The sequence below is a fragment of the Haliotis rubra genome, unplaced genomic scaffold (genome assembly GCF_003918875.1).
Source record: "Haliotis rubra isolate DU_JTF1 unplaced genomic scaffold, ASM391887v1 Scf1960, whole genome shotgun sequence".
Taxonomy (NCBI): Eukaryota; Metazoa; Mollusca; class Gastropoda; order Lepetellida; family Haliotidae; genus Haliotis; species Haliotis rubra.
In genome coordinates, this window is record NW_025765959.1 from 67,501 (window position 1) to 83,264 (window position 15,764).

General features: G+C 44.1%; 2 protein-coding genes across 2 annotated transcripts in view; one reads left to right on the plus strand and one right to left on the minus strand.

Annotated features, from left to right (window-relative positions):
* The window catches only part of LOC124274933, a 5,084-nt gene extending 644 nt beyond the window's left edge, over nucleotides 1-4,440 (minus strand). Inside the window, exons 1-4 of the mRNA XM_046710310.1 lie at nucleotides 4,289-4,440; nucleotides 2,295-2,489; nucleotides 265-801; nucleotides 1-98 (exon numbers count right to left, since the gene is read on the minus strand). The exon at nucleotides 1-98 is cut by the window's left edge and continues 644 nt beyond it. Of these exons, the coding sequence (XP_046566266.1) occupies nucleotides 617-801; nucleotides 2,295-2,489; nucleotides 4,289-4,370 (462 nt within the window). The 5' untranslated portion in view covers nucleotides 4,371-4,440 and the 3' untranslated portion in view covers nucleotides 1-98; nucleotides 265-616. The remainder of the gene's footprint in view (nucleotides 99-264; nucleotides 802-2,294; nucleotides 2,490-4,288) is intronic.
* Nucleotides 4,441-6,526: 2,086 nt separating this feature from the next.
* LOC124274934 (endoglucanase 4-like) lies at nucleotides 6,527-15,750 on the plus strand (the record flags this gene model as incomplete). The annotated part of the gene is made up of 12 exons (XM_046710311.1): nucleotides 6,527-6,601; nucleotides 6,982-7,162; nucleotides 7,552-7,826; nucleotides 9,307-9,470; nucleotides 9,934-10,138; nucleotides 10,616-10,786; nucleotides 11,166-11,350; nucleotides 12,038-12,197; nucleotides 12,783-12,894; nucleotides 13,300-13,450; nucleotides 14,630-14,779; nucleotides 15,731-15,750. Coding segments are annotated over exons 4-12 (1,274 nt in total), but the record flags the coding sequence as incomplete, so codon positions are not given.
* Nucleotides 15,751-15,764: the final 14 nt, after the last annotated feature.

Below are 15,764 nucleotides of genomic sequence, written 5' to 3' on the forward strand. Positions count from 1 at the left end.
TGGACATCGGCAGTTATATCTGCACACCTCCACACCAGTCCCAGCAGTTACCTATACACCTCCAGGTACAACTCTACACCTGCAATTATAACCCACACCTCCAGGTACAACTCTACACGTGAAATCCCAAGTGAGTAGAATGTGCATGTATTAGCTTTTGTGCATGTATTAGCTCTAGAATTGCCACAGTTATCCAAGTAGGATTGTATCGTCGTAGGAACCATAACTGATCTAATGAGCCATTCGCAGTTTCACAGTTCACACCTCCAGGTACAACTATACACGTGAAATTATAACTCACACCTCCAGGTACAACTATACACGTGAAATTATAACTGCACACCTCCAGGTACAACTATACACGTGAAATATAACTCACACCTCCAGGTACAACTCTACACGTGAAATTATAACTCACACATCCAGGTACAACTCTACACGTGAAATTATAACTCACACCTCCAGGTACAACTCTACACCTGCAATTATAACTGCACACCTTCACTTACAACTTTACACCTACAATTATAACTGCACCTCCACTTACGACTGTACTCCATATGAACATGTGAATTCATTGCGGATGAATGTCAAATTATGGGGCTTCTAGTTTCTTCTACCTGTCGCATGAAGTGCCAGAATTGCAGTACATATCTACACACTGTTGCCGCTTGTCAGGGTCCGGTATCAGGCAGCACAGCGCACAATGGTCAGTAGGTCGTCTGATGAAGCCAGGATACGATGACAGCACTCGAACCAGAATATCATAGACCTCCCTCGATGTCCATGTGGAGGCCATGCCTGAAAGGTCATGAAGTTATTTAGAATACTGTTGAATGGCTGGCTGGTTTGTTGTTTTACGCCGCACTCAGCAATAGTCCAGCCATATGGCGGCGGTCTGTAAATAATCGAGTCTGGACCACACAACGGCATGAGCATCATTCTACTCACTTGGGATTCAATCAACATCATGAGCATCAATCTACGTAATTGGGACACGATGACGAGTGTCAACCAAGTCAGCGAGTCTGACCACCCGATCCTGTTAGTCGCCTCTTTCGACAAGCATGGGTTACTGAAGACCAATTCTAACCCGGATCGTCACGGGCCGAATACTGTTGGAACTACTTGGAATAACAACATGTTGTTTAGGATACAACCGCTGATGTCAGAGAACGATATCTGGATACTCGATGTTCCCATATAAACAGACATGACATTGTATACGATCATTAAATACAACAGTTAACAGTGATATTTACGTAACACTCTCCCTACCAATCTGCCGACAGTGCATTCGTGACCAACACGTGTTATTCCGGGACAAGCCGAATAGGATGTTACGGAAAGGGGCGAGTGGTGACGAATGCCAACAGTGGGCCTAAGTATCCCCAGTTACACTTACTCGCCTTTCATAGCAAGGAACGAACGGGAACCAATCTAAATGTACGGCTTTCAGTAGGAATCAGGGAAATTCTGTATTTACAGCTCGTATGCAACCAGTTTGTTTCATAGCACATTCAGGGTTCCGATGCCATTTACCAATGAGACTGCAGAAATCACTCCGATTCATTTGCAAAAAGAACTGACTGTTTGCAGTCAGAAATATGCGTTGCTGTGTCTCTACTGGATTCTGAACTAAAGAAGCTGCTGAGCCATATTATTATCTTATAGTCTCGTCCAGCCTGGAATATGGAGGACAATTTTTGCTCTTTGATGGAGTGAATAATCAGTAATTTTTCAGTCCATTAAATGGCCTCCATCATGAGCAGAGGTTGTTAGGAAGAAGTCTAACAAAGCCTGGATGCCCATCCGATACAGCCTATTGAGGGTACAGGTTACACGTACCCATCCATCGGGCTCCGGAGTATTCAACACAACATGCCTCCCTTTCTGCATACCGGCATGCGCTCAACCGCGAAACTGTTCATGTGGTGTTCGCACTATTTTGGTAGTTTCTGTGACTTTCACCCATATATTTACATACCCAGATATATTTACCTTTACTATACAGTAATTCACAGAAGCGACAAATCGAGCAGAACACAACCTACGAAAAAACATATGCAATCCGTGATCACATTTTATTAATAAGAGAGAGATATATATAGTGGACATGATTATAAGAGTGCACTGCAGGACTCCGTATTTCTTGGTACGAATCCCCAATGCTCCTGTTGGCACCGGACCTGTGTTTTCCCTTCTACTTTAAGTTGATGAGCCGTGTTATCACAACAATACTGTCCAAAGCGGTGTTAAGCCTCACTCACTCACACACTGCCTGGCATCATCTCAGTTGTCGGTACCTTGAAGCAGACACGGCGTATTGGGGTTGTTACAGCTTCTGTTCTTGCACCTTTGTCGTTCTAACAGATTCGGAATGAAACAACAGACAGCACAGTAAGGACCGGCGGTCTGTGGTGGTAGGTGTGCCCTCAGTCCAAACAGGATATTGTAGATTGTCCTGAGGCTCACAACTGAAGCTTCACCTGAAAATTAACTTGTCAAGAAATAAACGAACTAAATGTTTGTCTGGCATAAATTGGTGTGTGTTTATAGTCTAGTTTGTAATATTCCATCTATGTATAACAAAGTCTGTATTCTAGTGTGTATAGGACACGTCCATATTGACAGCATGAAGATGAGTGGATGAAAGTCCTCTTCATTAATGAGGCATTGTTTCCTTGCAACTGATCTGACGGAAGGCTACGTATTTACGGTCGTCGGGACCCGTGAAGGTCCCGGTTTAGAATTGGTCTTCAGTTACCCATGCTTGTCGTAAGAGGCGACTATGCTTGTCGTAAGAGGCGACTAACGGGATCGGTCAGGCTCGCTGACTTGGTTGACACATGTCATCGGTTCCCAAATGCGCAGATCGATGCTCATGCTGTTGATCACTGGATTGTCTGGTCCAGACTCGATTATTTACAGACCGCTGCCATATAGCCGGAATATTGCTGAGTGCGGCGTAAAACTAAACTCACTCACTACGGTCGTCGGAGTGAACGTTACGTGTCAATGTTGTTGTAGATATCGGGGGTCGTGATCTTGGAATAACGGCTACAGTAGGCACCACCCCGGTTGATTGGTTGAATGCTACGAGATACCCAAATGAGACGAAATGGTCAAACGACCATTTAGCCAGGATACAACAGAACAGCCTTGGTGAGACGTAAGATAACATGATGTTGTGCTATAGTGTATGGCTCAGGTGAGGTGAAAGTGGGTTTAACGTCGTGCTTGAGAATATTTCGCTCATATGACGACGTGCATGCGTGTGTATGTGTATGTGCGGCTGCTTGTACTAGCCCAGACTGAAGCTGGTTTTATAGTGCTAGCCCACTGAGATACCATGCCGCAGTGAAGCATGAATACCCCACTCAGACACATTATACTAACTCCGAGCCGACCAGTCCTTGTTGTACCCATTAATGCCGAGCACCAGACAGGGACCAACAAGTACCATACTTTAACGTCTTTTGGTATGACGCGGTCGGGGATCGAACCCGCGACCTTCCGCTCTCCGGGCGGACGCTCTAACCACTACACCACGGAGGCGGTCGTGTATGGCTCAGAACAATGGAAATGTGTTATCCTGAACTGTAACCAATCAAGCATGTCTCGGTGGAAATCTCCCTACAGCATGGGGTGAATACTGGCATGTCATTCCTGAAGTACGAGATGCCACTCCCAGATCTCTCGCAACGTATAGTGACCTCCGAGGGTCTAAGGTGTCGAGGCCTCCACCAGTGTACAAGGTGGAGACACACGAGCTACTGACTGTGTCAGTTTCGCTCTCAGCCCTCTCGTGGCATTGCTGTTTGTGACATCATCATTTTTCCATATGGCATAATTCATCCACTGTAGTGAATTGTTTTCACCAACTGCCTTCGTTTCTTATAGTGAGTGAGTGAGTATGGTTTTACTCCGCTTTTAGCATATCACGGCAATATCAAGGCAGGGGACATCAGAGTGAGTTTAGTTTTACGCCGCACTCATATGGCGGCGGTCTGTAAACAATCGAGTCTGGACCAGACAATCCAGTGATCAACAGCATGTGCATCGATCTGCGCAACTGGGAACCGATGACATGTGTCAACGGGAACATCAGAAACGGGCGTTTTAAGTCACATTAACTACTGACTTGAAGTATATATGTAGATATGAGAAGATACGAACATACTACACATGTGTTTCAATGCGATACGACGAGCAAGTATATGAGGGAGGGGGGTTTAATGCCAACTGTTTTTGAAATAATATTCAACATCTTGGTCAACACACTCACCATTTCCACTGTCTCCAAACTCAGCACCACGTGCGCCAACAATAAGCACCAAGCCGGTAAGTAAACGCCACGTGTAGGTCATTATTCCACGGGAGACGGCACGGCGCTACCTACAGTCGGGACGTAATACCTTATATAGTGAGTCAAGTCTCTTGACACTCCTGACTGGGCATGTCATCTGTACATTGGATGTACATACATTACTGCCAGCAACATGCTGTCCAAGTATTTAGGGCGGACACTGAACGTGCACAGGTACATACATGAAACAAATGATTGGTCTTATTGTAGTATCTAGAACGCGTACCTGGTCTCGCAAAATATTCCTCTTTTCCTTGACTTATAATTTGTGACAGGTTCTGACCTTTTGAGGGGCGGTGGCGTAGGCTAGTGGTTAAAGCGCCGAAAGTCCCAGTTCGATTCCCTACATGGGTACAATGTGTGAAGCCCATTTCTGCTGTTCACCGCCGTGATGTTGCTAAAAGCACCGTAAAACTTAACTCACTCACTCACTCTGAGCTTTTGATGAAACATGGTGGCGTAGGTCTACCTGCAGAAACATTGAACAAGTTCAGATAAAATTCTGTTTAACGTAATAGGTAAAATAATGCTGGAAAGCATTATGAACAATGAACATTATATGAAATTATGTTAATAATTTGGTATGTATACTTGGACAATTGCCCGTGGTAAACTCAGAAGCAGCACTTGTGAAAGGCGTAATGGACGAAGCCTGTAGACACGTAGCAGCACTCTACGTTAAGAAACGAGTACATGTGCGAAGCCTGTTACGTCGTAGCAACGCTGTACGTTTAGAAAAGCGTTCATGTGCGAAGCGTGAAACGACGAAGCAGCACTCTGCCTTAAGAAAAGCGTACATATGCGAAAGCCTGTTACGTCGTAGCAACGCTCTTGTAGATGTACAAGACAAATCTTGTGCTTAACAACGTCTTTATTTGTTAACCACGACATTCCTAAGCTAGTTCTTGTCCCTTCTTCAAGTGTATAATGACATTGTCCACCTGAAGAAGTCTTCACAACTACTAAATGGGCCGCCTCCTTGGTGTAGTGGTTAGAGCGTCCGTCCGGAGAGCGGAAGGTCGCGGGTTCGATCCCCGACCGCGTCATACCAAAAGACGTTAAAATATGGTACTTGTTGGTCCCTGCCTGGCGCTCGGCATTAATGGGTACAACAAGGACTGGTCGGCTCGGAGTCAGTATACTGTGTCTGAGTGGGGTATTCATGCTTCACTGCGGCATGGTATCTCAGTGAGCTAGCACTATAAAACCAGCTTCAGTCTGGGCTAGTACAAGCAGCCGCACATACATACACATGTACGTCGTCACGAAATATTCTCAAGCACGATGTTAAACCCAATTTCACCTCACCTCACCTCACCTCACCTCACCTCACTTCTAAACGCCTTTGAAGTATTTCGTTTGTGCGATGTGTAACGGTGAAAACTCTTCACCAGACTATGTGACAAGAGGGGTGATTTGAACTTTAAAACGTTAACTTTTGCCTTATGGTCCAGTAGCCTTACCCGATTATTCTTAAGATTGTCAAGTGACTCTTTGTTATAGTGCATGATCAAGGTTACAACATTCAAAGTCCTGATCACAAACAAAGCTGCCCCATTGGTGTGCTTGTACACAGTGCTCCTGGTGTTTGTTTGTTCTATCTATACCCTGATGTCCAGGTAGGTGCAGAGGGCATTACCTGTATTTAGGCAAGTCACCCAAGCCATCGATTTTCCAAACCAGGAAATGGCGTGCTCATGCCCAACAAACTCTCAGTCTTTTAGAAACACTGTATTTTGAGGATAAGCATAGTTTTCTTCCACATGTTAAACAAACCCCAATACGATGAATTCACTGTAATGCATATTACATTTCTAGATACATGCACTCCCTTAAAACAGTGATTGTGTGATACTTCAGACGAATGGACAACCACGTTTTTGTATTATGATATGTTATTATACATACATTATATTTTAAAGGAAAACAGATTGTTCGGCAAATCAATTATACGTAAACACTGACATATAACATTCTTTATACAAACTAAACACATGGCCTTGAAATCTTTTGACCTGAAACATTTTTTCCTAGACAGTACTAGTATTACCTTGCATATGTCGACCAAGTACCTTTATAAATAGTTTATTACTAATACGGTTATCTTCTGTTATAAGAATGCCATGATAGTAGCCCGTGATTAAGGAATAACGCAATAGCTTCTTTATCTGTAAATGTTACATAAAGTAGACCACACCATCTGGCCAGGTGCCACACACGGGACTGGACAAGGTAAGAGAAGCTCCATGAAAGGGTGGAAAATTAAACAAATTGGGTAAAGAAATGCTATTGTTTCTGAAGTAATGAACTAACGATAACTGTCCTTTCTGTTGTTTCTATTTTCTGAATTGTATGTATATGAAACAAACAGAAGCATGTGGTCACAATTTCGTTGTTTGGTACTGTCGATATTTTACCGATATGTGCACTTCATTAAATGTCTTAATACAGGTTCAGAGGTTGATTGACTATTGATCAAATTATTATATGTCATGTTACATTCGTAAGGGACAGGTGATGTTATATATTAATTTTCAAAACCTACTTTCACGAAATGCTACTGAGCATTTTTGCTTCAAGTGATACAATGATATGGCCACCTCTTGTTGTAGTCTCACGATGCTATTACTGCTGCTGGCAACTAGTGTCGCCCTCTGCGGGGCAGACATTTCAGTCACTGTGGGCAACCACTGGAACGGAGGTTTCCAAGCCAAGACATGCATCCCCATAACAAAAGAGCTTCACTCGTGGAAGGTGCACCTGAACTTTGATAAAGAAGTTTCCAGTATAAATGTAAGTAACGTTTGGATCATTTGTTTCAAGGTTTTATACTGTTCTGTGTCGCTTTCAACTTTATCATACTCATATGATAGAGTCGGAGAAGGTGAACTATCGCTAGGAATCAAATAACGCAGCCTAGATCCATTCTAGAACTATTAAATGCAAATAATAAAACGATGGTGAAATAGTATGATTCTGTGTGTCCTTTAGCAGTATTTAAGCAATTTCATGGCAGGGGACACCAGAAATAAACTTCACACATTGTACCCATATGGAGAATCGAACCCGGATGACGAGAGAACACTTCAATCACCAGGCTACCGCCTTCCTGAAATAGGCCACGAACAAACCGATTGGGCCTTTTGATATTACACTCATCACATATATATTGTCAACAACAGTGCGGCACAGCTGACGTTCAAAAGAAGACTGGAATGGAATTCATTTTATCGAACAAGCAATGGAACGCTGACGAGCACGTGGGTGATCAGCTGTGTCTGGACTTCACGGGGTCGACCAGTGGAGATGCAACTCCCAAGATTACCGTGACGGTTGAAGGCATGACTGGCAGTGGGTCTAGTGGGTCCACAGGCGGTACCTCTACTGGCGGCAGTAACAATCATAACTCCGGCCATCCAGATCCCATCGTCAAGATTCCGAAGATCAACTAAAGTCAGTAAGTAGTGACAGCTAGGACCTGTTTGTAGGTGGGTGTGTGAGGTGTGTGCATGTGGGTGTGTGAGGGTGTGTGAGTGCAGTGAGAGAGTGCGTGAGTGTGTGTGTGTGTGTGAGGGGAGTGAGAGTGTGTGTGTGTGAGAGAGGTGAGGTGTGTGTGTGAGAGAGAGTGAGGAGTGTGTGTGGTGTGTGTGAGAGAGTGAGGGTGTGAGTGTCTGTGAGAGGGTGAGTGTGTGGTGTGTGAGTGAGGTGAGTGTGAGTGAGGGGGTGAGTGAGAGTGGTGAGAGAGTGAGAGTGAGACAGTGTGTGTGAGTGTGAGGGGTGTGTGTGAGTGAGTGTGTGTGTGTGAGAGAATGTGTGTGAGAGTGAGTGTGTGAGTGTGAGAGAGTGAGGGTGTGTGAGGTGTGTGAGAGAGTGAGTGTGTGTGAGGAGAGTGTGGGTGAGAGGGTGTGTGTGTGTGAGAGTGAGGGTGAGTGTGTGAGAGAGTGAGGTGTGAGAGTGTGTGTGAGAGTGTGTGAGTGTGAGAGTGTGAGAGTGAGGTGTGTGTGAGAGAGTGTGTGTGAGAGTGTGTGAGTGTGTGAGTGAGTGTATGTGAGAGAGAGGGTGTGTGAGGTGTGAGAGAGAGAGAGTGTGTGAGTGTGTGTGTGAGAGAGTGAGGGAGTGTGTGAGTGAGAGTGTGTGTGTGAGAGAGTGAGGATGTGTTTGAGTGTGTGTGAGAGACTGTTGTGAGGAGGGTGTGAGTGGAGGTGAGGGAGTATGTGTGTGTGAGAGTGGAGGGTGTGAGAGAGGGAGAAGAGAGAGTGTGTGTGAGGGGGCGTGAGTGTGTAAGAGAGAGAGTGAGTGTGTGTGAGAGAGAGAGAGTGTGTGTGTGTGAGTGAGGAGAGTGTGTGTGTGGAGAGAGTGAGAGTGTGTGTGTGAGAGAGAGTGTGTGTGTCTGTGGCCCTAGTGTGTGTGAGTGTTGTGTGTTTGTGAGTGTGTGTATGTGTGTGTGTGAGAGTGGTGTGTGTGTGTGAGTGAGTGTGTATGTGTGAGAGGGATTGTGTGTGAGGGGGGTGAGAGAGTATGTGTGTGTTTGAGAGCGTGTGTGTGAGGGTGTGGGGTGGGTGATTGTGAGAGAGAGTGGGTTGAGGGTGTGTGTGTGAGTGTGTGTGTCACTGTGTTTAGGCCTAGGTGCGTGTGTGTTTGTGCGTCTCCGTGTGCGTCTGTCTGTGTGCGTCTGTCTGTGGTGAGTATGGCATTGCATCTCCATGCTAACTATGAGCAGAGCCTTGCCCTGTGTCTATTTTGTCCTACACCATGCCCCTACATATGTACATGGGAAGTTGTGGCGTTCATTCGGCCGCATTGTAATTGAAATATTTTTGTAGCAAACCAAATGACCTACAGAAAGAAAATATTGTGTGCGGCTAATTTCGACATATTATTATGTTATATTATTACTTACATCAACATATACTGACATGGTCCAATATTCACATCAGCTCACAATGGTATCGGGGGTGGAGAGGTTGCCACAACTAACACCATGAAGGTCTTCAACGACTGGGGCAACAGGTTTGAGGCCCAGTTCGAGTTCCCGGTCACTGAGCAAATTGAAGGATGGAAAGTGGACATTCATTGGTCTACTGCAGTTGACAAGATGGACGTAAGTAACAATATTGTCTGAACATATAATCATCAGATCCGTGTTTCCGAGAGAAGGAGACGAGTAGCGTGAATGGTAACCGAACCTTTGAGCTCATGAGTCAACGCTATTTCACGCATCTTACTTCTAAATACGTCCACCGTACATTCAAATGATTGTCCATACTCCGTATTGCTGGAGTATCCATACTCGCTGTCACAGGATTGCCCGTACTTGTTATCACTAGATTGTGCATAATCAGTTACTTTAATTTGGACTGACAGGTTCATATTCAATTTTCTCCACAGACAGACAGGATTGCTGATTTGGCATTTTGTGCAAACTGTTTTGCGCAGGTTCTACTTAGATAGATATGTGCACGTATCTAACTTAACGAAATAGGTTTCCATACTTACGGGATAGACAAACTCCGTAACTGACTTCGTCACGTCGAGATACGTATATATGTATATTACGTCATTAGGTGTCAGGTGCTGTCATAGGGCCTAAATCAGCTGATGGCAAGTCGTGGACCCTGATCAACAGACAAGACAAGGTCTTCTTTACCAAAGGCAGCACCCTCCAGCTGCGGTTCTTCGCTAACCACGCCGGCACTAAGACTCCTACTGCCACTGCCACTCTGACTAACCTGGGACACGACGATGGAAACTACCCAGCTATCAAGAACAGTCAGTACATATTCTGTCTTGTACAATTAACACATTAGTAGGTTGGTAAGTTTTACAGTAAATGATAAGTTTAATGTAATCATGAAAATGTGAGAATGTAGAATGCTGTGTAGTCGCTTTATGACTGAGGTGATGCTGAGGTGAATGAGACCTAAAACTGTAAATCCCTCACTTACTCTGGCAGTGTACATACCACACCACACCACACCACACCACATCTACCAAAGGGCAACTTATTCTTAAACGCATAGTTTTAACAAAAGGAAAACTTTGTCAATTTTTACTCCCCTTACAAATGGCCGTACTCTTAGGAGCAAAATAGCTGCCAAGTCTATGTCGGTATGTTATTACGTCTGTAATTGTCTTACCCTTTATTTTTTCGACGGCCTTTATATATGTCCTCTTTCATGTATTGATACTTGAACTATTGACCTGAACGATGGTGTTTCTAGGAGAATGCAATGGTATCTTTAACAGCTGGAGGCACCAAATACAACTATGATGAAGTTTTGTTCAAGTCCATCCTGTTCTACGAGGCTCAGAGATCCGGGAAACTCCCACCGTCCAACAGGATTCCCTGGAGAGGAGACTCCGCCCTGGGGGACAAGGGGGCTAAAGGGGAGGACCTCACTGGAGGATGGTATGACGGTAAGCACCACTGTGTAGAAAGATGGAAATGGGGAAGGACCCCACCTTAAGTGACGGGGAAGAAATTGGCAGGACGTCACAAAAACTAGGGGATGGTTATGACAGTGTGGACCACTATATAAAATGTGGGTTTGAGGTATGTCTCCGCCTTAGGCCTACAAGACAAACCATGGGCAGGATCTCACAAGAACTAGCAAATGGGTATGGGTACCACGTACTGTACATATCAACACAAAAGTACATAGGCCTAACGACATTTGTTAGTGTGTGCTTCCTTCCTGCAATAAAACCACTTTGAAACCTCGTCTGTTCATATCGTCATTTACAACTGTCACTCACTAATTTCATTTCCAATATCCTCAATGTTCCATATTCTCAGCCGGAGATCATGTCAAGTTCAACTTGCCCATGGCCTTCTCGACCACCATCCTGACCTGGAGTCTGCTGCAGTGGAAGGACGCCTACCAGAAGTCCGGTCAGCTGGACCACATGTACGACTGTATCAAGTGGCCGCTCGACTACCTCCTGAAGTGCCACACGGGGAAAAATGAGTTGTATGTGCAGGTCAGTGGACGCTGGTCGTTTTCAACCCCTCGAGATCGATTCCATGTGATGGGGCTGTGTATTTTGTCGAATGTCCCTTTGAGAGGATATGCCCTACAGCAAACCAAGCTATATATTTCCTTAACACCCTTACTTCCCAAACTGCTAAGAAGCTACCAAACTCAACAGGTAGTCAAGTAGTTTACCATTTTTGTAACACCCATGGGAATTCCCATAGGTCTAAAGTAACCTATATGGTCGCAAGAGGCGGCTAAATTGATAGGGTGGTCAGGTCCAGTGTCTTGGTAGACGGCATCATGATGTCCCAATGGTTTTGATCGATGATCATGATGTCAGTCACTCCCGTGTCTGTTCAGACTAGTATAATTACCAACCACCGTCACACAACTGGAATATATCAGAATACACCATCACACAACTGGAATATATCAGAATACAGCGTTAAACAAGCAAAAATGTACTTACATATAATGAGTAGTTAGCGCATGCTATTTGTAGCTATGTATTCTGAAATAAAGAGTGAGTGAGTGAGTATGGTTTTAAGCCGTTTTAGCAATATCCCAGCAATATCTCGGCGGGGACTCCAGAAGTGGGCTTCACACCACATTCTGAAATAAAGGGAAATTTCATCGAGGACTCAATTGTGAAACATGTATACCATAGTTTCATTTGTACGTCATTCTGAAGGTCGGAAACGGAGACGCTGATCACAACTACTGGGGAAGACCCGAAGATATGACAATGGCCAGACCCGCTTATAAAATAACCGCAAGCAGTCCCGGAAGTGACGTAGCTGGACAAACTGCTGCTGCAATGGCCGCTGGTTCAATGGCCTTTAAGGACAAAGGTATTTTTATGTGTTTTCTGTGCGCATACAACAGATGGAATTTCCTATTATTGGCCTCAATACAAATAACACAAAACAAAAATAAAACAGATTTACCACTTGTATGAATGTATAACATAGACAGGATATTCTGACTTAACTGTTGAAGTACGAGGGAGGGAAACTGCTAGGTGTAACAACGCTGTTTATAAAGAATTCTACAATCTCGACAAACCTCCGACATCAAAATGGAGAACCCTATGTTAGGTACTGGATTATGTAACAAGGCGGTTCAGAAGGGGGAGAATTTGTGGTCTTTGGTTGAGTTAGAACCCGCATAGAAGTACTAGAATTCAGACTTCGACTGTAAACCACCTTCCTCTAGTCCATGTGCGGCCATCGAATTTCACGTTTGTCATATAGCCCATGACTATATTGTGCACATATACAAATCCAGTGATGGTTCTCGTGATCTATACCCAGTATGACGGGTTATGTTGTTCAAGTAGCCCATCATACAAACCCGGAGCTCTTGTGAAATAATGTTCACTCGAGTCTACTGGACAGGTCATACGAAAGTCATTCTTATGTTGTATATATGGACAGATCCCGCCTACTCCAGGAAGCTCCTCAGTCATGCTAAGGACCTATATGACTTCGCCATGCAACACCAAGGTCGCTACAGTCAGAGTGTCAGTGCTGCCGCCAAGTTCTACCCGTAAGTTGTAAACTAAAGCATTGGCGGGGAGACGTGTTTTAGAAATGCTGGAAATATTTGCTTTATACAATTTTTATTCGTTGTCTTTTAATAGCCACATTGACAACCGACAGTATGTGTTAACGTACATGTAGAATTAGTCTGTCTCACAGTCCCTGAACCTCATTATTTTCCCTACTTCCTAGCCCTCCATGCAATGCTAAAGCCCTAAATAAGGCAAATCTAGATTTCCCCAGGTTCTGAATCTCTGGTCTCTGGACTTGTTTGTTACTATTGAACTTATATATATATTCAGAGACTAAGCATTAGTCTAATGAAGAATGTGTTAACATACCTGTGAAGTACTGTGGATTTTAAACGCCTTGTGTTTTGTATGATTGTGGATATGACACTTCTGAACTGCAGGTCCACGAACAACACGGACGAGCACGCCTGGGCCGGACTGTGGCTGTATCAGGCTACTGGAGACAAGAAATACCTGACAGAGGCTGAGAAATATCACCAGCCTGGCGAGGCGTGGGGCATGAGTTGGGACGACAACCAGGCCGCCAACAATGTACGTTATTCTTTACATGCACTTGAGACAGGGCGCATGTCTGACGTATTTATGCATTCCTTGCTTTCTATCTTGTTTGAGTGAAGATCAAAATGTAAGAGGCCTATGGTCAAAGGAAGTATTTAACAAAAGGAAGCTAACTCTAACCTGCCTTCCTCAAGACGGATTTACAAACTACAATTCCCAGGCCTTCTTCCCCAGTCAAAAGTCAACCAGACGTCGGTGCACCGATGTAAAACGGTCTCGGATCTATGTGTGAGCCAGTTCAATTCCGAGTGTTTCTGTTTTATCACAGAGACATAGGTTCTAACCAGAATGAATTTGATTACAAAAGCCCTGAAAGTCGCTCTTGTCTGTGCAGGTCGAAATCTTGGGGGGGGTGGGGAGGATTTTAATCTCTTAGTCTTGTCGAGTGCAGTTCAGATATCTCTGAACCTTTATGAATAGCTGGCATTTCCATGCCAGAGACAAGAACGTTTCCTCAACAATACGAAGACTGTTAATTATGGTGGCTGACTCGCTTTCTCGCTCTATCGCTTTCTCGCTCTATCGCTTTCTCGCCATGGTATATCGCTCTATCGTTTTCTCGCTCTATCGCTTTCTCGCTTTCCCGCATGATGGTATCACTTTCTCGTCTCGTGCTATCGCTTTCTCGTCTCCTGTCATTGCTTTCTCGTCTCGTGTTATCGCTTTCTCGTCTCGTGATATCGCTTTTTCGCTTTCTCGCCTCCGAATTTTAAGGCGAGAAAGCGATGGCCCAAATCAGCCACCATAGTTAATGCCATGCTAACGAACTCAAAAACATGAACAAATGAAAGTGAAAATCCGCGTTGCCGGGACATAGCCACGGCCAAACCAAAAGGATAGAAACACAGGGAAGGTTTTATTAATCTTAGGGGCAAGAAAAACACCCCAACCACCATATTTATTTATTTATATATATATATCCATAATACTCCTCTGCGACCTAGGTATTGGTCTAAGCGAGGGTTAATCTCATTGAACCTACCATACATAGAGTTCAATCCGGTCCATATGCGTTTATATGCAAGGTATTCTTGTTATTTTCATATGCCAACATTTGAATTGTCGTCCAGAAAAAAGAAGAACGTAATTTTGTTATCTTTCCTTTTCTCCGAGATTCACACAGTTACAGTACATAAGTCCTTCTCGTTACAGGTTTTGTTTTACAAGCTCACCAAGAACGACAAGTACAAGCAGGACATGATAGACACATTCGAGCGCATTACTGGTTCCCCAACCAAGTCATCAGATACACGCCCAAAGGTCTGGCGTGGAGGCTGCAGTGGGGATCGCTCAGATATGCGTGTAAGTAATTACTGTCTGCAATATCCGTACTGACAGCCATACTGAGTCTAAGCATGTCAAATGTTTTAAGAAGGTTCTACTCTAACGATCAGACTTCAAACTAATGGCCAGCAAACCAATGCTTGTCGTGATGCGACTAACGGGATCCGGTGGTCAGGCTGGATATATCAACTGTTGACCAGTAGATTGTGTGGCCAAGACGCCATTATTTACAGACCGTCGCCATACAGCTGGGAAGTTCCTGAGTGAGACGTTGAACAACAAACCGACCAATTAATCCAACAGTATTCTGAATAACTTCCTGAAGGTGCGGCGTTAAATCTGTCAATACTGTTGTTTTTTCACATTGGGTGCGTAATGGCTAATCTGTCAGAAATGTGTCATCCATCATAGCACATCCAAAATTCTTTAATTTAATCAAAAGCTTCGGATATTTGATTTGCTCTGTGTTTGTTTTCTTCAGTGACATAGTTACACAGTTACATACTGGGATGGTATAGACATGTCTGTTCCCCACTGTTTTACATATTGTCACGGTTCCTACTGTTCCTACTGTTTTACATATTGCATGTTCATATTGTCATATTTCACGACTATTGTTTTACATATTGTCATGGCTCCTACTGTTTTACATATTGTCACGGTTCCCACTGTTTTACATATTGTCACGGTTCCTACTGTTTTACATATTGTCACGGTTCCTACTGTTTTACATATTGTCACGGTTCCCACTGTTTTACATATTGTCACGGTTCGTACTGTTTACATATTGTCATGGTTACCTATCACGGTTTCCCTCTGTTTTACATATTGTCACGGTTCCTACTGTTTTACATATTGTCACGGTTCCCACTGTTTTACATATTGTCACGGTTCCCACTGTTCCTTTTTACATATTGTCACGGTTCCCACTGTTTTACATATTGCCACGGTTCCTATCTGTTTCTACAGCCAACATGGCGCTTGTCACGGTTCCCACTGTCGG